This window comes from Gallinula chloropus (genome assembly GCF_964237585.1).
Source record: "Gallinula chloropus genome assembly, chromosome: 3".
Lineage (NCBI taxonomy): Eukaryota > Metazoa > Chordata > Aves > Gruiformes > Rallidae > Gallinula > Gallinula chloropus.
Genome location: NC_140087.1, coordinates 84333399 through 84356599, shown reverse-complemented (window position 1 = coordinate 84356599; position 23201 = coordinate 84333399). Strand labels below are relative to the sequence as shown.

General features: G+C 39.7%; 1 protein-coding gene across 2 annotated transcripts in view; it reads right to left on the bottom strand.

The window, feature by feature from the left end:
- Positions 1 to 23201, bottom strand: part of CCDC88A (coiled-coil domain containing 88A) — a gene marked incomplete at its 5' end in the record, with an annotated part of 69796 nt that overhangs the window by 6742 nt on the left and 39853 nt on the right. Inside the window, 13 exons of one of the 2 annotated variants that reach the window (XM_084261422.1) lie at positions 55 to 138; positions 5052 to 5266; positions 5466 to 5558; positions 6165 to 6310; positions 6677 to 6863; positions 7588 to 7731; positions 7936 to 8213; positions 11073 to 11234; positions 11721 to 11897; positions 12547 to 12688; positions 16777 to 16904; positions 17822 to 18892; positions 21409 to 21546. In XM_084261422.1, the coding sequence (XP_084117548.1) occupies positions 55 to 138; positions 5052 to 5266; positions 5466 to 5558; positions 6165 to 6310; positions 6677 to 6863; positions 7588 to 7731; positions 7936 to 8213; positions 11073 to 11234; positions 11721 to 11897; positions 12547 to 12688; positions 16777 to 16904; positions 17822 to 18892; positions 21409 to 21546 (2965 nt within the window). The remainder of the gene's footprint in view (positions 1 to 54; positions 139 to 5051; positions 5267 to 5465; positions 5559 to 6164; positions 6311 to 6676; positions 6864 to 7587; positions 7732 to 7935; positions 8214 to 11072; positions 11235 to 11720; positions 11898 to 12546; positions 12689 to 16776; positions 16905 to 17821; positions 18893 to 21408; positions 21547 to 23201) is intronic. The other variant, XM_084261423.1, reaches the window with a different exon arrangement.

Below are 23201 nucleotides of genomic sequence, written 5' to 3'. Positions count from 1 at the left end.
TAATGGAAGCCAGTGTAGCCATTGGAAAGAAGCTGAACTGTCATAAAGTCTTACACATGGAGCGACGGTAGAAGGCCTTCATTTTGTCTTTTTCCTTCGGTCTGTTCCTCAAAAAGGGCAGTCTTTTCAGTGCAACCACTTTAATGTCATAGCATGAGGAAAAACGGAAACAGGGAAATGAAAGAAAAAAAAGGGAGAAGAACAGATGGAAGTTAAATGTTGAAACTAAGGACAGGAATGAATGTCTGAGCTTAAGCTACGTACACTATGCTACAAGACTATCGCTCTCATGCTTCTGCGTGGTAATGAAATATGAGAACTACACTGAAACATGAACACTACGCTATGAAAACCTCAATATACTCAGAAATGCACCGAAAATAATGGTGAAGCGTGTCATACAGTAACTGCCAAGCTCTTGGAGAAAGCAATGTAACTGCTTTGCAGATGATTATACAGTTTTTACTGTGAAAAATAATGTTTCCTGAACAAAGAAAAATGTGAAGCAAAAAAAGCTTACAATGAAACAACTCTACGCACAACTTCTACTTTAAAATATGTTCACATGATTCATTTTTGAGATTAGTAACTCCTGTTATGGATGGCCCTGCATCTCTAGTAGGACACACTCTTATTACCACTCTTCATTCATTACATTTTGTGCTCATAAATTATTTGTACTGTCTTGTAGAAAAATTACACAGACCTGATGTTCAAGCTCTTACTTGTATGCAGTAACTTAAGAATTTTATGGAAATTATCTACTTCAAAGAAAAACCAAAATCAAGATGTGTTGGCTGGAATGGTGTACACCACATTTTTTAAGCTGAAAAAATACCACAGATTTTTAAAAAACCCACCACCACTAAAGGAAAATGCCAATGGGAGCGTTAATGGAACCTTTTGGGAGAGCTAAGGGAAAAATTGAGGTACGTAGTATCAGGAAACAGAGTTAAAGCTACAAATAGTATTAGAAGATGGAGGAGGGGGAAATCACAAGTTAATGGTGTCCTCTGATCCAGCTCCTGGGCATTAGTAACTGAGGACCGGCAGACCACTGCATTTGGAAGCATCAGATGAACATGTCAGCTGCCTGCCAAGCGTTCAGAGCCCCATGCAAGTGATTGGCATGGAAAGATCCAGAAAGGCCATTTCCAAAGTCAGCTTATTTCTGCAGGAACAAAAGCAGCATAGTCCAGTCTGTCACCCCAAGACCAGAGTCACCAGAGTCACTTCTGGGACACGTGCTTTGTCGTTTACCTTGGCCCTCTGCTCACCCAGCAGCAGCCTCTATTCTATACAGCAGGACATATATACATACGCATTTACAAGTGCACTTGAGCTGCCTTGAAAGAAAGGGATCTCCTTCTCCGTCACATTATTCTGTGTCTGCACTTAGAGGGGCAGCTCACGACACCGTGCCTTTACAGCTGCCACCTAAGGCATGATGGCTGTAGAATATGAGTCCATCTGGACCGGAGAGGGACAGCAAACTCTCCTGTGTCAGTTCCTTATGATGGGGGCGTAAAGACTGGGGAGAAAAGAAACCCACATGTGCTACCTACACCAAGCACAACTTCACCAATGAATTATTCGCTACATAGGTATATAGATTTTTTTATTGCACACATATACTTACAGGTACTTAAAAAGTAACAGGGTTTGGGGTGGGTTTTTTTTTGGGGGGGAGGGGCGGGGGGGGCGGTGTTGGGGTTTTTTTTTCCCTTTTTCAGATCAAAAAAGCATTCTTCCTCTTGTAGATCCCCAAGGAAATAAGCCAAAACCAACAAACACTGACCGGCTCAAAAAAAAGCAGGAAGGCTGCTAAACTGCCTGAAAAGGAGACAGGCATGTTGTATGCCTAGCTGTGTATGGAAGGACACAGCTTTGAACAGCCCCCTGTCAAAGGAATCGAGGGGCAGCACCACACTAGTTCCTAGCAGGGAACTAGCTAAGCAATTTTAACACTAACACCAAACCAAGGAGGTGAGGACTCTTCTATTTCTACTTGCCGTCCTCATGGCGAAACACGATTATTTTTAACTTCTATAATCCTTTCCATGCAAGGCAAGGGATCCCTTTGTAATCCTTTATAGACAAGGTAACTGATCCCTCTTAATTAAAAGCATCCACCCTAATCTTATTAAAAAGTAAGGAGAGGACAGTTGGAAGAATCATTTGAGCCATCAGTGACTTGCTCATTAGCACAGATCACCTCCAAAAGGACTGGTTTATGGCTGTCAGCAGCTGCAGCAAATGGAAAACTCTGCTGCAATGACTGCTGCCCTGGAAATTGTACATTAACACCTGTTCTTTGGTAAAACACAACATCCTTGGGAGAATACCTAAGTAATTTCTGCAGAGGATAGGACTAAACAGATGTCTTGTGACACCACTGGAGGGGCAGAGCTACAGAAGAAACAAACAGGGCATCACCAACTTCAGCGCAGGCAGCTTTTGCTCTCTACACCTTTATCCCAACAGACTCTAAAACAGGGGTGGCAGGAGGACTGTTTTCGTCTCAACAATCATCTATCCAAAGAACTTGAGTTGCAATTCATGAGCTTCTCTTTCTCTTTTCAGTACTCTGTGGACATATTCTTGCTTTCTGAGCTGGGAAGGAAAGATATTGCAGAATTCCTCCACGGATCAGGAAATCTTCCATTTTGGAATCCTCCTACAGTCTGCTCAAAATACTCAGGGGAATTCTGTATGGATATTATTAAATCCTCAAGTCCTTTTCTTCAACACACACAAGGAAATGTCAGCCAGCCATCTTCTAAATATTTTGCTAACAGAAAATGGAGACCGATATGTTACTTTTACTTCCACTGCCATACGATGTCTGCTACTACTATTGCAAAGATGACAGACTTAACAGCATTAATTCCTGGGGATATTGTTGATAATCTAAAGTGAAAGCTAGCAAAAGTAGTCTGTTTTTTTCCTTGAGAAAACAACACAAATTGAACTTGCCTGCCTTGGGTTTTCTCTGCAAATGGCATCCCACTCCCCCAGGGCAAAACGGCTCTGCACCAAGCAGCTATCAGATCCATGTCACTCACCTGGTGCATCCACTGAACACAGGCACAAAAGGCAAAGGAAAGACTCTGCTGCTGCGGAGCAAACAGCATCCACGCTGTGGACTGAACTTGTGCTGCACACAGCAACATCCATAGAGGCACCTCCTCTGCTTTCCAGAGACCTCTGGAACCAGACCAAGGCTTCAAGCGCTCTGTGGGACCTTTCTGCACAACGGGGTACCCTGACTTTTGCACCAAAATCACTGATCTTTGTAAGAGAATAGCTCTCTTGAAAAGAGAGCATCCTGTCTCCATCACCTTCTTAAAGGAAGGAAATCCATGTATTTCAGAGAGCGGATCTGCTGATCAGCAGTGGTAGCTGCAGCATTACTCCCTTTAGAATCAGGATCTCATCTTACTTTCTCTGACAGGGGCCATGAGGGAGGACCTGTACATCTCAAAGATGGCTTCCTGTCAGCCACTCTGTCCTCTAGCTGTTGAAAACATTGATTTGTGCCAGTGAACTGTAGTTTGGGGACTGTAAACTGCCTGCTCTTGGTTACTGACAGACACGCAGGACATCCTCAGCAGCTTCCTCTGGAACCACCATCAAACCTCCAATACACAGGAGATGAGGGTGGAACAGAACCTGCCTCTTTCCATACCCAAACTGGCCTCCAACAAGGGTGAAGGCTACAACACCTGGGCATTTGTGTGGGCAGATAGCAACTTACAGGTTTTCTCTTTCTTGTAGCTTCTTTCAGTGGAAGTTGCTACTGCCAGCCACTTCTTACAGAAAAGAAAGGAGCCATGGGATCTTGGTATTTAGGATGCATGGTCATTCTAAAGGCAGAAGAAATAGTCTGCAAAATGTGCACCATTACCAGTACTTCTGATACCGAGATGATCTCTCTGAGACACAAACTGTCTCAGTAAGACTGTCAGCATTGAATTGGCAAGTTAACTCATCCAAATTCTGTCAAAACCTGTGGTTTCCATGGTGACATGTGTAAAGGAGGAAGGTTAGGATCCAGAATTACATCAGCCCTTCCAGTTTGTGAATAAATACACTGGGAGATTAAGGGAAACATGAACGAGGTCCATGGAGTAGAAAATTGATGAGGTCTGAACAACTTCAAACCTCTTTTGAGGATCAGACAGTGTAACTTCAACCCTGGCTCCACCAGGAGGGTAACTGCACGCTACAAGGTCCCAAGTATCATGCAAAGAAAACTGTCATATGGAAGAGCCCTTCCAGAACATGAAATCGTTGACACGGATGCAGATGGTCTGAGCCAAAGCGTGCACATTCTTGATTCAAGCTAACACACTCACTAACACATCCACTGCAGCTTCAGTCACTCCAACTCCAAAAGACTTTGAGTTTGTATGTTAAAAGCAACAGTTGCTTTCAAAAGTACCTGCTTTAAACCTCAACAGACCCTTACGCTGAAAAACACTAAGCTTCCCAACTGGCCAGTCAGCAAGGAACAAATTATTTCCTTCAGTTATTAAAAAAAATGCTCTCAAATCTGATTTTAAGTTTCCCTCACATAGTGTTTGACATGGTTTTAACTCTGATTGAGCTTCTGCAGCAAGGTAAAAAACCACATCATAATGGCTTTAAAAATTTCTAACACAGAACATTCATAGCTGGCACAAAAATACCCATCTGCTGTTTTCTGAAACCCAAAACATTAGATTTTTGAAAGTATGGCAAAGATTTTAACCAAATATGAAACACGTGTATTTCTGACCCAGTGGCAGTGCCTGCTTCAGCTTACCCAAGCACTATAAGCATGTTTTACTATTCTGAGCTCCAGGAATGCTACAATCTAGCTCCTGCCCAAACACTCCAGGAGTTCCAAAGTCAGCATTAATGTGTCATTAAGAAATTAACTCAAAAATTATCTTTCAAAAATCCTCCAAAACAGAGAGCTTTTTCTGAGCACCCTTTAACTTTTAATCACACCAAAAATACATTTAGCCAAGGATTACTGAAAGAAATAAATGTCTTGCAGTACTCACTACTGCTCTTTTTTGTCCCCAAGGTCTGGCCATCTTCCAGAGAGTTTGAGCCCACAGAGGAACTATCCTGACTGTCCTGGTGGGGCAGCTGAAGGAATCCTTCGCTGGACTCTGAGCGGGTTGGCGTAAGGGTCACAGACTTCAAACGTTCTCGGTTAACATCCTTCTTGGATTTTATCAGCTTCCTCATTTTCAGAGTAATCCAGTTGCCCCTTCTGGTAATCAACAATACAGGACATTTACTGCATTTATAATAGTGACTTATGCCTTCAGGCTCTTCCTAATTTGTATGCAAAAAACACAGACATGATTCTGCTCCACTGAAGTTTAATGAAATCTTGATTTTCACCTGGAACAGAATAGGTATGTCATGGTTTAGATTCGCGATTTATTTTCTACCCTGTTCATCAGTACCTTCTCGGTGGAGATGGTTCATAAAACTTATACTGATCCATTATCTTCTCTTCCAATTTCTCCTTCTGTCGCCTTAATTCATTTAGCTTGTCTCTGTAAACAGAAATTAACGGTAATGTATGCTTTGAAATTGAATATATATGCGTGTATATATATATATAAAACAGGTGAGTAGCATGTTCCTTTGAGTATCTTATCTGAAAGCTGCGTAAGGAATGCTTACATAACACTTTTATTAGGAAAATGAAGAAAGACATACTGCAAATAAGCAGTCTTAAGTTTAATGTTAGGGTAGAAAATGGAAGAAGTGCTGTTTGCCCTTATTACACAACAGAATTTCCCCCTTTAATCCTAATAAAGTGCGTATAGACTCTTAACAGAATCACTTAGATAACTGCATTTCCTCTTCTCTCTAAGTCACTGAAGTTTATAAAAAAACAAACCCAAGGACTTTCTTTGCAATAGAATGAGGGATAATTAGTATTTTTATTCCTCATTTTCACCATCAGTAATGAAAATAGTTGCACTGATCCTCTAGAACTAAGAATCTAATATTTGTCATTTGAGTTTTCACACATAATTGAAATTATTTTAAGAGAAACATTTCAGCAGTAGCACACACATTCATTTCTCTATAAAACAGAACTTAAGCATACATGTAACTGCTCTAATCACAGTAATTTCATTTTCAAAACTCACATGTACTGCCTTTGCTCTACATGGAAGAGATCCTTGCTTTCCATATTCTGCTCAAGTAATGTTCTATTCTGCAGCATTAATGTCTGAATTTGATCTAGTAGGTGTCTGTTTTCCTCCTCCAGATTTCCTTTAAGCTGGCTAAGCAGCTGTTAAAATATATGAAATGGTAGATGCATATATATGTAAACATATTTTACACACAGATAATGAGGTTATCAAGACAATTTAGGCTTACAAAGGCTTCTGACAGTGAAACCAAACAGAAAACTTAAAGTAAATCATTACTGAACTGATAAAAGCCTCTTTGATGCTTTAACTTAAACCAGTTTACCTAACACGAGCCCAAATTTTTGTATTGCCTGTACAATAAGCACATTAATTGCTCTTCAGACCAACTCTGTTACCTAGAAACCAAGCGACTAATTCTCAAGCACTTTGTACGACTCTACAAATACACTTATTACATCTTACAACAATACCAGTCATGAAAAACAGTGTAATTCTTCACGTACCTCACACTGATTGTTTAGCTTTGTAGAGGTAATGTCCAGCTGTTGGTACTGTTCTTTGAGCCTAGAAAACTCAGCTTCTAACCTCGTTTGTTCCAGTTTGGAATTGTTCAGTAATGTTTTCAAATTCTTATGGTCAGTCTGGAGAACCTCATTCTCTTTCAAGAGCTGACTGTATGTATGAGTAAGCCTGGAATTGAAAGACACCGTAAAAGAATACATGCCAACAGAAGGAGATATATTTGTGTCCCACATTCCCTCTGATGCATGAAATTTCCAGGGCTCTGTACAACTTCATAAAATACATATAAAAACGTCTCAGTATCACATGCTGTAGGTAAAACTTCTCTTAGACTGATTTTCTTTGGCATGCATTTAAGCTATAGGTAAACCTTGAAGCCCAACACTCCAGGTTCTCCAAACGTTTAAAATACATCAGGATTTCTAAGCATTACTAGTAGTGGACATCACTACTAGTTTTAAGATGCCACTTCTTAAAATACAAGAATATTACAGGAATGGTCCAAACTTCAGTAACCATAGTGGCTGTAATGACTCTTCTTGGGCTCCCCTTTCCCCTCTTAGGCCCTGGCACTTGAGGTGGGGGGGTATCATCCTATATAAATCTCACCCCTTAAGCTATTCAGAGCGCTGTTTGATCTGTCTACAGCTCTCAACCATACTGCACAGCACTTGGCCTGCCATTCTTGTGGAATTCAGGACTCTCAGCATATAATGATTATTTTTAATGGATGCCATGTTCCCTTCCTTCAGTTTTTCTGTATTGCAGGCCAATGGAGCAGAGTTGCTAGAAGGTATGGATTGTAAGTGTCCTGAATTGCAGCCGTCAGGTGTTAAGAAATGTGAGAGGATACAACACTTGTACCAATAAATATACCAGACTTCTGCTTTACCTTTCATTTTCATCGCAAAGTTTTTTATACTCTGCTGCCACAGATTCATGTTTTTCATTTTGCTGCAGCATTTTCTCCTGTTCCACCTTGAGTACTCTCTCCAGTTCTTCCAGCTGCACCTTTTGTTTCAGCAACTGATTGTACCTGCAAACAAAAATAATATTTAAGTTTCTTTCCTTGGCATAACAAGATCAAGATTGATTATTTTTTTTAAAAAAGGTGGTATTTCAAAGTTTTAAGATCTTAATGTTAGACTAACACTGGTTTTATTAGCTTTACATACAGCGCTTTTTGCCTTTTGCTTAGGAGACACAGATTCTTATTTTACTTGTGTGTATTAGTATTTACCTGTCTTCCAAGTCCTTGTGCTCCACCTCCAGATTTTTGTGTGCAGATTTAAGGCTTCCATGTTTAGCAATCAGAGATTCAAACTCGGAAGCTTGGCGCTCGTGCAGGTGCTCCAGCTTCTCGTGGTCTTTGAGAAGTGAATCATACAAGGATTTCAGATCCTCACGTTCTTTGAGCACACATTCATTCTCATTTTCTAGCGCAGACTGCTGGATCAAGAGTTGTGCATTCTGATTCATTAGAGATGTACTTTGGGAATTCAGGGTGGAATTTTCAACCTGCAGTCATAAACACATAACAAGAGTTGAAAATTAGTTTTGTAGTCAGAATTATCCTGTCTTCTCCCACTGAAATATCTCTGAAATTTAAGCCTAGCATCTTAGCAACCTTCTAGTTATTCTATGACCTGACAGCCTTTAATGGGAATATTTTTTCCCTGTGCATCCTGATAGACAATTCCAATTCAAAGTATTCAAAGAATATTTTTGTATTGATATTGCAAGAAAGCACTTAAGCTTATGTCTAAATTGAGGTGGAAGGAAATGAAACTATTATTTGCCTTCCTATCTTCATTAAGTGCTATCTAGATAAGAGACAGATTTTCCTCTCCACATCCTGGGTTGGACTCGATGATCTCTTGAGGTCCCTTCCAGCCCCTACAATTCTATGATTCTATGATCCTCTACAAAATACCTTGGAGAAATGGATCACCACTGATCCTTATCCCAGAAGCCAAATCTGTGACATGACTATGTCATACTGACAGAGATTTAAGAAAAAAACCACAGAAGACCAACAGTACCACACAGAATTTCTAGTGTCACCATAAAATCCTTGTTCCCACCTACCCTTTATGACTGGACTTTGAACATGAGCATCCATGTAACAGAGAGAAAGGGAAAGGAAATACTAGCTCCCGGAAAAAAATACCCATATTCTGGTCTGTTGAGGAGCTGCCATTCACATTTCTCTTCCAACAGCAGCAACATCAGTTGATCACTTCCTATGCATGCTGTGAGACCTGCTGGAAAGGGCTCCTTCTTTTATCAGAACGCAATTTCTCCAACAATTATGTCAGAACAGTATTAATGTCTATTAATACATTAAAAGCTTAAGCATTAGACAGATGATAAACCCCTCAAACAACTTTAGTTTGTGTGCCTCCGGAAAGATTAGCCTAAACTAATCCTGAGATATCTTAAAGAATTGATGATACCGAACGTGCTTGTTATCTGACCTCTCTTAGGCGAGTTGCCTTCTCTCCCCTATTCAAGAGATGGAAAAACCACAAACTACTGAGGCTTGTAAAACCCTCTGGGTATCTATTAACGAGAAAAAAAAGCTACCACTCCAGTGCACGCTGTTACTAAGGAACAAATCCCTTTCTGTTGGAACTGCAGCATTCTTTGTTACCACTAAGAAAACCGAACCTCTCACTGGAAATGAAGTCACGTCTGATGGCATGTGTATGCTGTGAAACTTCCCTGCCTGGATCCAGAGTCTCATTTCATTCAGAATTCCTGGTGATCAGTTAAGTCACCCTTTGTCCCACATGTTCCTTCTGAAGGAACAGGAGAATTACAGTTGTCTAAGGGTTTTGCCACAGCCCATGTAGACCAGCTCAGTTTGCACTAGAGATTTAGGTAATCGCTTGTATTTTCATGAACATGTTTCGCGTTTCCTTGTGATTTAGAGTTGATGTAGCACTGTCTGGCAACTTGCCTGAAGCTATAAGCAAAATAACTGAATTCCCAAGGAAGACACTCCCTTTCTCTTTCTGTTGGGTATAACACCAGTCACAGTTGACCTCAGCAACAAAAATGACATTGCTTGGTGAGGTTCAACACACAAAACCCCAAAACCTTACAAGGCAGGAAATGCTTCATCCTCCCAACTCACTGCCTCAAAACTTCCAAATATTTATGGTGAATTCACTCTCCCTGTTTATCAGACAGGAAAGGCAATTCACTGTTGTGCAATTCATGAAGCAAAAAAGGAACTACACAGATATTCCTGGGTTCTTTTTACAAATGGGATTACAAAGCACTGAGAGTTCTGAATCCCAGAGATACATCCTCATGTATAAAACAGTTCATCTCCATGCCCAAATCCACCAGTTTTTAATGGCTAGAGGAGACACAACGCAAGCACAAATCTTCTGCATTGTTCATGGCTTGCCATCCACAAAGGGGAGCACTGTGCACTAATTGGATTTCCATGTGGTAGCTAGAGAGTGCATCTGCAGTACAACTGTGCTCTGCTTTTCAGCAAGAGACAGGATGGGAACTCAAAGCATTCACAACACGCATTGTTTACTTGTTTAAAGACTCCTTCGCTCTTTGATTTTCATCCACCCTCCATCATTTCTGACCCTGTTTGCTAATTCTGGTAATTGTGGACTTTTTATTCCCTCTGGGTAGTTTGGATTCTTGGAAGTCCAAAAAGCATGAGATCCATTAATAAGAATATTAATTTATAAGAGAGGAAAAACAAGAAAAAAAAAGGCAAAAAAGGGTATTTCATAACCCTGTTCAAGAATGAAGAGCAACATCCACATTTTGACCATAAAAACTACACGACTCCGGGCAGCCACTTTTATAATTTCTTCCTTTGTCCCACATTACCTTTTTTACCTCTAAATGATCTAAATTCAATCTCCACATATTTATGTAGTTTTCAAAGGGTTTTTTTTTTTCAACTCTTCTATACTTACTAACCTCTTGTTTTTCTCTTAGGTATGGCTTTGACTTTATTTTTTTTAAACTATTTATAAAAATAGACACAGTATTAAATTTAGTTGAGTCTCTTTGGACACCCTATTCCCCTGACCTAATTTTGAAGTAAAAAATGAACTAACAAAAAAATATCCTAGAGTAGATTCTTTTTATCCGGTCTTCTAACCCCAAGTCAAGGGTTTAGAATGGATAAACAAAAAGAGAGAAACGTTATTACTCATCAGCAAACAAAACCTTATATGACTGCTCTTAGTGCAGATTATTTGCATGTTCCTTTCTTTCCCATGTCTTTACCAGAAGCAAAAGGTGACTTACTTTATGGCCATTAGCTTTGAAAATTTAAATTTAAAAAGAAACTTTGGATTTAATTTTATTTTTGAAAGCAAAATAGGAAAGTATTACCTGCAGCTTGGCATTCTGAGTTTGCAGAGTGGTATTTTGTTCCTGCAGAGAAACAGTCTGTCTCTGAAGTGCAAGAATCTGAGCCTGCAGATTGCTATTCTGTGTCTCAAGTTGCTTTAACTGTGTCTTCAGTGCTTGTTTCTCTGCCTGCAGCGTAGCATTCTTTGAACATTTATAAAAAAAATGTATTTGAGTTCACAGCTGTTTACTGAATTTCAAGGAAAAAACACCCCAACCCTGTTTCCCCCAAACAAAGCAACGAAGCTGTAAAACACCTTATAGAGCAAGTAACACACAGTGATACAATCACTGCAGGTTAAGATGGAAGAAATGAGTAACTAAGACTGTACCTATGGAGAAATGGTAGAGAAATCACCATGACTCGTGTAAATAAGGAATATACAAGAGGGATTTAAGACATCTGTGGATTAAAAGGGCAAATTCAAGATTCCACATTTCCTTTTAAATGCCAAACCAAGCACTTTACAGTGCAGAGTCCAGCTGCTTCACAAACTACATTTAATTGACATGCTGCTTGGTGCATAAGCTAGGTGATAAACTGCTGACTTGCCTCACAATAATCTCATTCACATTACTGGAACAGTTCACAAGAAATAAAATCAGAATAATATTAAAACCCCATCTTACATTCCTTTCTACTTCGATTAATCTATCTTTAACTTTCAGTAACTCTCTAGTAGTTTCCTGATTTTCTTTCTCCCACTTATTGACAGGTTGATTGTCTTCTCCACTTCTTGGAGGAGAATTTTGAACCATCCTTTCCTCCTCTTGTCTTTGCTTGAGTGCTTCATAGTTCTTTTTCACCTGAAATTGTTTAGGACAACTTACATTAGGTTTAAAATATTCCATTTTCTATATCCTAATTTATTACATGACCATATCACACTTCAAAGGACAGAAAGTTATTGATATATACATATATGTTAATACATTTGTAATTTTGCTCTTTGTGTCTGCCAGGAGAGATGATGAATAGAGTTTATCGATACTGATGGCTTAAAACATAGCACTTGGGCTCACAGTTGTACCTGTCTACACAGAGACACCTCTATTCTCTATTTTATTTCAGTGTTTTCAATTGCTGTACATACCTTATCATACAAGTTAATAATCAAGGAGATTGGATTCTTTTTTTTTAACCAGTTCATCAAGGTAGATCAGGAAAACATTAACTTACTAAGAAACATTTTTGGCATCCCAGATCAAATAAACTTTGGATTTTTTTATCCACCTTCCTTAATCAAAGACCAATGAACAAGCTCATCAACAGCTTTTCACGTGATTTCCATGCTGGGCCAGTATTCCTGCAGTCTTATAAAGCAGTCAGAGCTTTGTCCTGCTTTATATCACCCCAACACTGCTCATCTTTTGCTGTCTCACTGAAGGTCAAGTGCAGAAATAACAATAGCTGGTAGAGGTGTAATGTACTCTTAGAGAGAAACACCCTCCTTACCGTTTTCAGTTCCTGTCGGAGCTGCTGGTTTAAATTAGTTGATTCTTCTAAACGAGCCTCCAAAGCAGCGATTTTTTCTTCTTTTATTTCCAGAGACTTCTTAAGTGTGGATTCTAATTTTGACTCCAAAAGCTTGTACCTACTGATCAATGACATCACACACAAAAAAAGCCTGCATTTCAAAAGATTATCTGAGGCATTTAAATTCTAAACCTCTGAAATAGCAGCCTCATAGCTGCATTCAAAAGCACTTGACTGTTGACTCTATTCAAAGGCATGAAGACACCTCAGCATTGATAATCAGGTCCTGCATCTAAACCAGAAGATGGTAGTCAAAATCATTTTTGAATCCTTCATTCTTTTACAAGGTATCAGACATGCAAAAAGCTCCGTTCAGCCAAACCAGTAGGGTGCTGGCTTTATTTAGACTATTTGTGTGTGTGTGTGGTGACAGCACTCTTCCTTCTGGCTCCACTCCAGTGAATCCAGCAGGGACCTGAACTAAATTATAAGGTGAAGTATTTGGAGAGCAAGATTTTCATCAATCTCCATTTCCTGCCAGCTTACAAAGCGGTGGCAGTCGGGAAAGAGGGGGAACACAGCACTTTGCAGGTGCATACTCATTTCATCTGTGAATGTGCAAATTGTTGGCTCAGCCCAGCTGCTGGTATTTTAAGACTGTTACCACTCATGATGGGTAAAGCTTCTATTTTGGTTTGTTTGTTGGTTTTGTGGGGTTTTTTTACCACATTTACAGTAATGCAGGGCACCTAAAAAACCCAAATCACACATTTGTGAAGCATTCAGATTTAAATGTATCAGTTTAGATACTCTAATGAATTACTAGGCTTTTTAGAAAACACCAAAAGCCACACACATTAATCACTTTTAAACAGTTCAGTCACTGGTTGTGTACTCTGCAACTGGAAAACATTCCACTTTTTATCCACAGCAGAGTAAAATAAAACAAATCCCTAGTACCCCTGGCTTTGTACTCCTGACTGTTGAAGAATCTATCAGTTTAGTGAAGGAAAGAGATTGCAAGAGACTCCTGAATGGACAACAGGATTAGATCTAGACAGGAACTGGAGCAGAAGACCAATAGGATGAGAATTAATAAGTAGAAAGCTGTCCAGTAGCATCATGCAGTAGGATGAGAATCCAAGATTTTAAAGGTCTGACAAGCAATTCTCAGGGACTTAAGAAACAGTAGGCAGTCTACGACTAGAAGAACAGACAGTATTTCCATCTCCTTGAGGTGAAGCATATATTCAGCTACAAACAAGCAACGGTAACTTTTCAGTAACAAAAATATGTAGAAAACAAAATAAGACTAATAGCTGAGACCAAATATTCAGTTTCCTTTTGATCACCCAGTAATGAAAGATGGTATACAGCTTCTAGAGATTTTCATTGAGATTTGGGTATTTCAGATCCAGGGTCAGAATCCACAGATCTTTTCTCTAAAGACAACAGCCATTGGAAAGGTGAAAGAAAACTAAAAGTACTTCCAAATTAACTCCTCCAACATGGCTAGGTTAGGCCCCAAGATAAAGACTCTGAAGCACTACCAAGAACATGAGGTACTGCACACCTCTCTAAAGATCAGCCTGAATCAGCACATCACACCCAGCCTGGCACTCAAATATCTTGTACCTTCACTTCTTCCATCTGCTTCTGTGGCACTTTCACACAGCCAGGGCTGGACTACCAAGTTTGCCATAAACACCTTTCTAGACAGGCATTTATCTTCTGCTGAAAGGCAATCTGCAGAGAATTAAGAATAAGCTGCTCTTATGACAGTGCAGCTGAGCAGCACCAAATTGTAGGAGACCCAAGGCCTGTAGACAGGTGTGTCCTGGTTTCAGTCAGGATGGAGTTAACTTCTTTCGTAGCAGCGGATGGAATGCTGTGTTTGAGTGTTAAAATGGAAGCAGTGCTGATAACACCCTGATGTTTTTAGTTGCTGTCAATTAGTCAAGGCCTTTTTCAGTTCTTTGTATTTCCCTACTAATGAGAAAGGAGAGGACGAAGCCAGGACAGGTGACCTAAACTGGCCAAAGAGGGTATTCCATGCCAATTACGTCATGCTCAGTACAAAGGGGGGCTGATGGGTGGAGGAGCAGGGCGGCTCCAGGACATGCGGTTTTTGGGGGATGGTCGGGTTCCAGGACATCTCTGGGTGGCACTGCCCGAGTTGTGGGTTCGGTGAGAAACCGCATTGTGTATCAACAACTTCACATAGTTTTTGCTCTAAAGTCCTGTTCGCATTGCTATATTTTATCTTTCTGTTATTTTAGTAAACTATCCTTATCGCAACCCACGGGTTTTTGGTTTCTTGGTTTTGGGGTTATTTGCCCCTTCCTTTTCCCTTCCCTCACACCCCCCTCCCCGCCTTCTCCCCCTCCTCTTTTCCTTTAAAGAGCAGGCAACTGTGCGGATCTTGGCTCTCAGCTGGTGTAAAACCATGACAAGGTGCCAAGTGCAGGTCAGCCACTACACAATGCTTAAGCCCTGCTCTGGGCTGTGCTGTTAATATCCAACATATACAGAGCAAAAAGCATGCACTGCATCCTTGATAATGGAGTAACTCATTAAAAGAGCACTAAGGGAATGTGGGGGAATGAAAAGAAAATTATTTGTGTAAGTCCCATACATTGCTAACCTGAAAGCAAAGGAAGGAATGAAACAGGCCATGAAAGGTGCCAGAAATATGTTAAAAGTTCATTTACAGATTATAATTTAATGAAAGCTGGATTCCATTCCACAGGGACACGTAACCCTGACTCTTCTTCCACACTGTAATTTATAGATCCATTATAACATTGTTCTGTAAAACTCAAAGGCAACACTAGTGTTGTATGGCCCAAAGTACTAATTCATATAATGTCACCAGCAAACGCGTGAAAAGTGAACCCACAGCACCTGAGCTTTAAGCATGAGCAGATGGAAAGGACAAGGACCGTTCTCTCGGAAGTGGAATCCTACTGGATTTAATGCAGAATAATTTGCAAAAGCACTGTTACAGAACTGTATTCTCTCTCAGTGTATTTGTGGGAGTGCTCATTGCAAACACTTGGGAGTCTAGAATGTGGTTTAGAAAACTGCTGCTTCAACTCAGCTCAAGGATTGCTTCCCCTTTGTAAGGTGTATTCACCTAAGGACAAATCAAACTCAAACTGTGTGCTGCATGCTACACAGTGATGCTTAAACCAGAAGAAATCAAGCTAGTCAAAGTTCTGAGGACTTCTCTTGACAGAAGAACTCTACTTGTAAGCCAAGAAAGGTGGCTGAGAACCATCAGCAGAAAACAAGAGGTAGTAACAGATTCTCCCTACAGGACCCTGGCACCTCCACAGTAACAGCACTGGTAGCAAGAAAGGACAAATAAAGGGAAAAAATAAAAGCTGCTTGGTTTTCTTTCGATATAGAAGGCTCCAAAGCAATCTACTTGTTCAAGACAATCAGTTGTATTAACAGATCAGTTACAGACAGCAGTTGTTGCTTTTTTATTTCTTAAAGAGCACAGCTGAGTAGCATCGTGGAATAAAGACTGGCTGGCAGCCCTCACTAGTCAGCTTTTCTCCTGTCACAAATTTTCCCTAAATCCCTCTGGGATAAGGCAGAACACAACATATAGTAAAGGAAACAGATGTCAGGACAGCAGCTGCCTTATAACGGCAGGTGTGGTAGAGCGATGGAGCCAGTACAGAGTTTTGGACACACTCATGTATTGGATCCTTCCCAGGCAGTGTGAGTGGGAATGCAGCTTCCTTTTGGTAGGAAGAATTAGAAGGCAATATTTGGAATGGAAGAATGAGAAAGTTTACAGTACCTACTACGTGACAAAAGCATAAAAAACACTTCTAGCAGTCAATATGGAAAAAAAATAAACCAAAACAAAGCCAAGCAAAACAGTTTGGTCCTATTATCTTCTACTGCTGCTCTTCCTGTTGCTAACTAGAACATAAAACACTTTAATTATGCCTGAACTGTACCTACTGAAGAAATTTCTTAATACCACAAAGTGGCTCCTAGCTTGCACAGGCAGCTGAACGGCCCATCAACTACCTTACTAATTGCAAAGAACCACAAGTTCCACTTCGGGTCTATCAGGGTGTGTTCAAAACCTAAGAGCATGCACAAAACAGTCTGGGAAACCATTTTATCTTTATGAATAACACCAATCCTGGTTTCTACACCGTATCAGGTAGGCCTTGACATGCTCACCTGTCATCACTGCTCTGCTCATCATGCAAGAGACGCTCCTTGTTTAAGCCAATTTTCTCAAGTTCGTGGGCAAGTTTTTCTAGATCATTGTTCATTTGTTGAGTCTTCAGTTTTTCACTCACCAAGTCCTTACATAGAAAAAGTTACAGTCAGCCTTATTATGTACACAAAATCAGAGTCTTAATTCTAGAAGTGCCAAGGCAAGAGTCTCTTATCCCTACACAGCTTAAATAAGTCAATGTGAACTCTCCTTTCCAATTGTTAGCTTTCAGCTCTATCAGACATTAGACTGTAACTATAATAGGATTTCACTGTAGCTGTTCACTCCCTCCCTTTCTGTATCGCTTCCCTTTCAAATTTGGCTGTCAACATCATGCAGGGGAAACGTTTCAGCCAGATTAAATGCCAGAATGGAGAATCTGAACAATGTTCCTTTAACAAAGGCTCCGTGACAGTTTGTAAGCAACCTTACAGAATTGAGTGTAATATTACAGAATCACAGACCAGTGGGGGTTGGGAGGGACCTCTGGAGATCATCTAGTCTAACCTCCCTGCTAAAGCAGGATCACCTAAAGCAGGTTTCACAGGATTGTGTCCAGGCAGGTTTTGAATATCTCCAGGGAAGGAGACTCCACAACCTCTCTGGGCAGCCTGTCCCAGTGCTCTGTCACTCTCAACATACAGAAGTTTTTCCTCATGTTCTTTTTGTGTTCCAGTTTGGGCCCAATACTGCTTGTCCTGTCACTGGGCGCCACTGAACAGAGTCTGGCCCCACCCATTAGACATCCACCCTTTAGATATCTATAAGCACTGATGACATCCCCTCTCAGTCTTCTCCAGGCTAAGGCGGCTCAGAACTCTCAGTCTTATGGTTCTATTATTCCATTATGATCATATAAGTTTTCAATATCTAATACTTTCCCTACTGCAACCATTAAAGATGCTAATAGCATAAAGATTAAAGCATTAAAAATACAAAATATAAACTTTTCTTCTTTACATTGCAAACTGAATATCACGAGACCAGTAACTAGTTTCTCTTTACCTCTCGCAGGGTGACGAGGGTTTTCTTATCGATGGTAGCTCTCTTCACCAGTTCTTTATTTTCTTTCTCTAATTCTTTCAGGCGTACACACGACTCTTTATACACAACTATTTCTTTAAATAGAGATTTATTTTCCTTTTCCAGATTACTAATTTTTACATTGTTTTCTTCCAAAGTACTATCTTTAATTTCTGCTTGTTGCCGAAGCCTTTTATTTTCTTTTTCTAGCTGCTTCTTATCTTTCTCCAGTTGAGAAGTCTCTTGCTCTAACAATTTACTCTCCTTTTCCAACTGCTCCAGGCGTTTACTAGAGATCTTTAACTCCTCCAGGTTCTTTTGCAGAGTCTGATTTTCAGACTCTAAATCTTGTAATTCGCTTTCTAATTGCTGAATCTTCTTATTGCTGTTTTCCAGGGCTTTCTGTAGCCTTTGGTTTTCTGTGTCTAGGCCTTGGTAGCTGACTTCCAAGCGTTCAGTCTTCTTAAATGAGGCTTTCATGAGTTCAAGGCTTTTCTTAAGTTGTTCCTTTTCACTCTCCAGTTCCTTATTTTCTAACTGCAACTGTGCCACTTTAATGCTTGTGCACTTCAAGGATTCAATTGTTCTCCTTAACTCCAGGTTTTCTTCATCGAGTTGCGAATTCTCCTTTTCTAAGGATTCTAACTGAAAAGTGAGATTTTTTAGGCTATCCAAAGTTTTTTTTAGTTTCCTGTTTTCCATTTCCAGGTCTGAGTTTTCTTGTTCTAAGGCCTCGATCTTCTCACAAGTGATTTTTAAGTTTGTGATTTTTTTCTGTAACAATTCATTCTCCTTCTCCAGATGATGCAGCTCGTTCTCGAGTTCCTCTACTCTCTCCCCTTTCTCTTTATAGTGTTCCAGTTCTTTCCTGACTTGCTTTTTTTCAAATTCCATCTTATTTAACTTACTGCTGGTCTCTTTAATAGACTCATGAAGGATTTTGTTTTCTTTCTCAATCTCTTTCATTCTTGCTTCAGCACTGATTTGTGAGCGTTGTCTTAGAGAAGCCACAGTTTGATTCAAATGTTCATTTTCTTGTTCTAAAAGCTTAATCTGGTTTGGGAAGAAAAATTGTAAACTCTGGTTTACAACAGTAAATCGCTTCCATATATAAACTGAAAGCTACTAAGCCACTAAGATTACATCATATTTGCCTTTTAAGTAAAAACAACAAACTAAAAAGTAATTTCTCTTACTCTCCTGGTGTTTATTTGCAGACCTGCACACCCTGTGCATGCACACAGATGGAAGCTTGACAATAAAATAAAGGCCAAGTGAAAGTGGAAGTATCTTCCTCTTGGATATTAGTAGATAACATAAAACTAATGAAGCACAAATCAAAACAAAGCTGTATCTATTTTCCAGCATCATTTTCATCTTGTTTACCCAAATTTGTGTTTATTTGTCTTAAACTCTGTAATTTCCAGAGGTACATCTCCAGAAAGAATGGAACCGGAGTCAAGTTCTAAACTGGAGATGGAAGGAGGTGGGGAAGCTGCCAAGGTGTCTCTATTTCACTTGGGAAAAAACAGAGGTGATGTGTGGGACGTGAGGACATTCTGACCACAGCCAGTAACATTTGGGGAAGTTATATTCATTTTTGAGTTAAAAAGAACTCTAAGGACATGTTGTTCCAAACCAGCTTCCAGAGAAAGTAAATGATAATACAATTGAATTATTTTTTTGGGTAACATATCCCCAGATCTTCCTGAAAGACAACAGCAGCATTTACATCTTAGTTTTTAGCATTTCTTGATTTTTTTTTTCAGTTACTCCAAATAATTATAAATTATTTGGGTATGTAACTAAACAGAGAGCAAAATCCAGCAAGCTGTTTAAGTCAATATTTAAGAATACACTAATAATATAGCATAAGGGGTATTTCAACAATAAACTGTTTTGGAAAAGGCAAAAGTGGCAGTTGCAATGAAAAACAGAGTGAGAAAATTACAGACTGTTCTTTCATATTTAAGTCTGAATGTAACTACTAATTACAGGCCCTGCAGCGCCATTCCCAGCAATGGCAAACTGTTCTGAAATGATTAATGAGAAACTAATTAACAGGTGTCTACAACCACAACTTTGCAACACTTCTTTACATAACCCAGTGTTACAGAGCACGTTTAATTACTTTCTATGTACTCTGCTTCCATAATCTAAATTTAACCAAAAAAAAGTCATGATAGATGAGCCCCTATTTTTTGATGAAATCAAACCAACTTTGTATGGTTGACTCTTAGCTTTCAGCAGGTAATTTGTGAAAAACATGAAAGACCCCCTGAACTCATCACAGCCCTTAGGGGTATTAATTTTAAGCAGGAATATTCCCACTGAAATGTCAGTGCTACTGCAACATGTTTACAACAATGTATGGATCCCTCATGGTTGAATTGAACTGAGACTTGTGACTTACTCCAGGAAGCTTTAGTCCTTTTTTTCCCTAGAGTACACTTCCAATCAATTGCATAATCAATTATTGTAACAATGAATGCTTCGAAACAGGACAAGCCGGCATGTTTTCTTCAGAATTACCTATGCTGTTCTCTTTAAGTGAAAGTAAAGCTTCAATCCCCAGCTTCCCTCTGCTTCTTCTTTTCTAAGTCTGGAATTCTTTTTATTGATTTAATTGGGCCTTAAAAAATGCTCAGGATTTTTGAAATACAATATTCTGCCTTCTCAAATACCATACTTTTAAATTGCCCTAAGAAATGTTAACCTCATCAAGAAATATCAGAGGAATTTATAGAAGATAACTACAGTTCTAAATCTCAAGGACTTGATTGCTAACATTGGGATTTCCAGCTGTTTCTATAACTCCTATTTGCCAGCAGCTGCCTTCCAAAGGTCCTCTGAATTTCTCTGAAGAGACCTTAGAAGGTGTCAGCACCCATTAGATTCATCAGGGACATTCAATACCCTCCCAAATACAGCTCATGCCTTTTAGAAAGACCCAATTGCCAGTTTCTGGCAACCCAACCCAAACTCTGCTGTCTACCTGCAAAGCACAGTCAGAATACATTCTAGTATATAGGACTACCGTGAAACTGGTTATGATGGTTCCTGTCCTAGATAAGCCAACCTGTGAGGGACACTGGAGGAACAGTGTCTGCAGCAGAGCAGCAGACCAGCTCTGCTGTGCTGGTCTCTGTCAGGTCCCTTCAGGGCCAGGCTGCTGTAATTCTCATTAATACTTCTGACATTACTTCAAACACCAGCCAGCTGTCTGGAGCCTGTTCTCCTCCATTGAGAGGTGTTTGGCTTACCTCCAAAGTTCCCCATTTTCTGTTTTGCTTCAGCTACACTCTCTAAGCAACTACAGCAAAGGCACAGCCCATGAAAGCCACAGAAGCATTACAAACCACGAGAAAGTTCTAAAACCACCAGTAAAGCCTCAGCTCAACATGAGTCATGTCTTTCATTGGCTGCAGGTCTTGGACAAGCTGTTTTGCTTCAGATATGTCCTTTTGGCAAGTCTGCTACATTGACAATCTCTTTATGCCTGTAAAACAGTACAAAAGGAGAACAGTACAGTACAACACAGAAATAAGTCTCTTGATTCTGCTACTCACTTGCCGCTCTGAGTTTTCTCGAAGTGTTTCAAGTGTTTTTTCAAGCTGTGCTTTTTCTTTCATCAAATCTTTGCTCAAATTTTGACTGTTCTGAAGACTTTGTTTCTCTTGGCTAATTTCATTCTCTAGCTCTTCAAGCTAGGGAAAAAGAAATCGTTTTTTTGTTAATGTACTTGAAAACAACAGTATTACCTTTAGCTGGATTGAAGGTACCCTGATCGACATTTACTAATAAAGAAGGTTGAAGGAAAGAATAAAATTGAATTTTCAGCTCTATCTGAAACAATTAATCTCTTCTAGGAATAAATTTACTTCTGCCAGAATTTTCTCCCTGGCTCAGAAGATTGCATCTATTAAGGCCTTTTGCATTTAAAAATCGGTCAGGTTTTATTAGGCTCTGGATATTTTCCCAAACAACTTTTTTTTTCTTTCAAAAATTCCATTTTAGTGAGATTTATACAACTGCTTCAAATCCCTTTTAGCTTACAAAGGTTGAATGTGGTTTGATTTTACTTAACTAGTTCAGAAGATACACGGGTTTGTTTTATCAAGTGGGCCCAACTCTCAATGTCACCACACCGCAGAAACATTTATGACGGAAAAATCCAAAGTATGATTTTTCTGTCATATCTGAGTTATTAGTTGCTTGGAAGCAACACATTGTGTTTTTAAGCAATCATGTGCTGGGAGTTTTATATACTATGCGGACTCCATCGTTTACACTCACTAGTGTCAGAGGAGTCCAGACTTAACTCGGCCTTCTAGCAGAGTGAATGCTTTTAGAAACAAATTATCTGAACTATGCATTAAAGTGCTGCTAAATACTAATGAGAAAAAATCTCAAAGAGGTAGCAGAATGGAAGTGTTCCTCCATGAAGCAATTTGCTGATGGGAAACACTCAAACACCCTGGCATTGATTAGGTCAGAACCTGAATTCAATCTTAGGATGAGAATACTACTGCTTGACCTGTCTCTTGCTTTCGTCTTCCTCCCAAATTCAGATGTCCCTGGTCCCTTGCTTAGCAGACAACATGTGTTTGTGGGTATATAGGTCCTTTCATTGGTTTTTGAAAAGGAGAAGGAACTGGCTCAATCGTCCCAGCCAGGACACAGTCAGCCTCTGCCTGGGAACCAAATTTATCCATCACCCGCCCCACTGGCAGTGGTGCTCGCTTCTCATACCTAATCCTTCCACTGGTTCCCTCCTAGCTCAAGCACTGTACAGAACTCTAAGCAGCACACAGGCATTGTTAAGAAATCAGAAAATGCATGGGAGTATGGAATACAGTAGGGACTTCTTTCCATTTAGTTTAATTATCTCTTCCCCACTCTTCTCTAAAAATAGCCTAGCATCTGAAATATCTGCTGAAGTAAAAGCTATGGCAAGAACGTTAGATGTTTTACTCTACTGTAATTAGTCCTCTTTTTTCAATTTTTCTTTTCTATAAATATCACTGACTAAATTACCCTTTGATAGAAATTGAAGAGTCAAATGCTGTAGATCAGCACAGATAAATCTGGCAAGTTCCTCTCCTGCACTTGCTCATCAATCCCTTGGCTCATCTCTCTGTCTCAGTGACAAATGAGGACACACAACCACGTTTTCTGCTAAGCCTTAGCAGTCAGTCTTCACCTATGCACTTGTACCTTCCTCTGCTTAATAATTACAAAAATTAAAATACTGTTCTCAAGTATCATAAAACACTTTCATTACTCATTATGTCCCTACATGCTAATATTTTCCCCTCATTGGTACAGGACCCTTCTGAATAAAACAATCACATTCTTACAT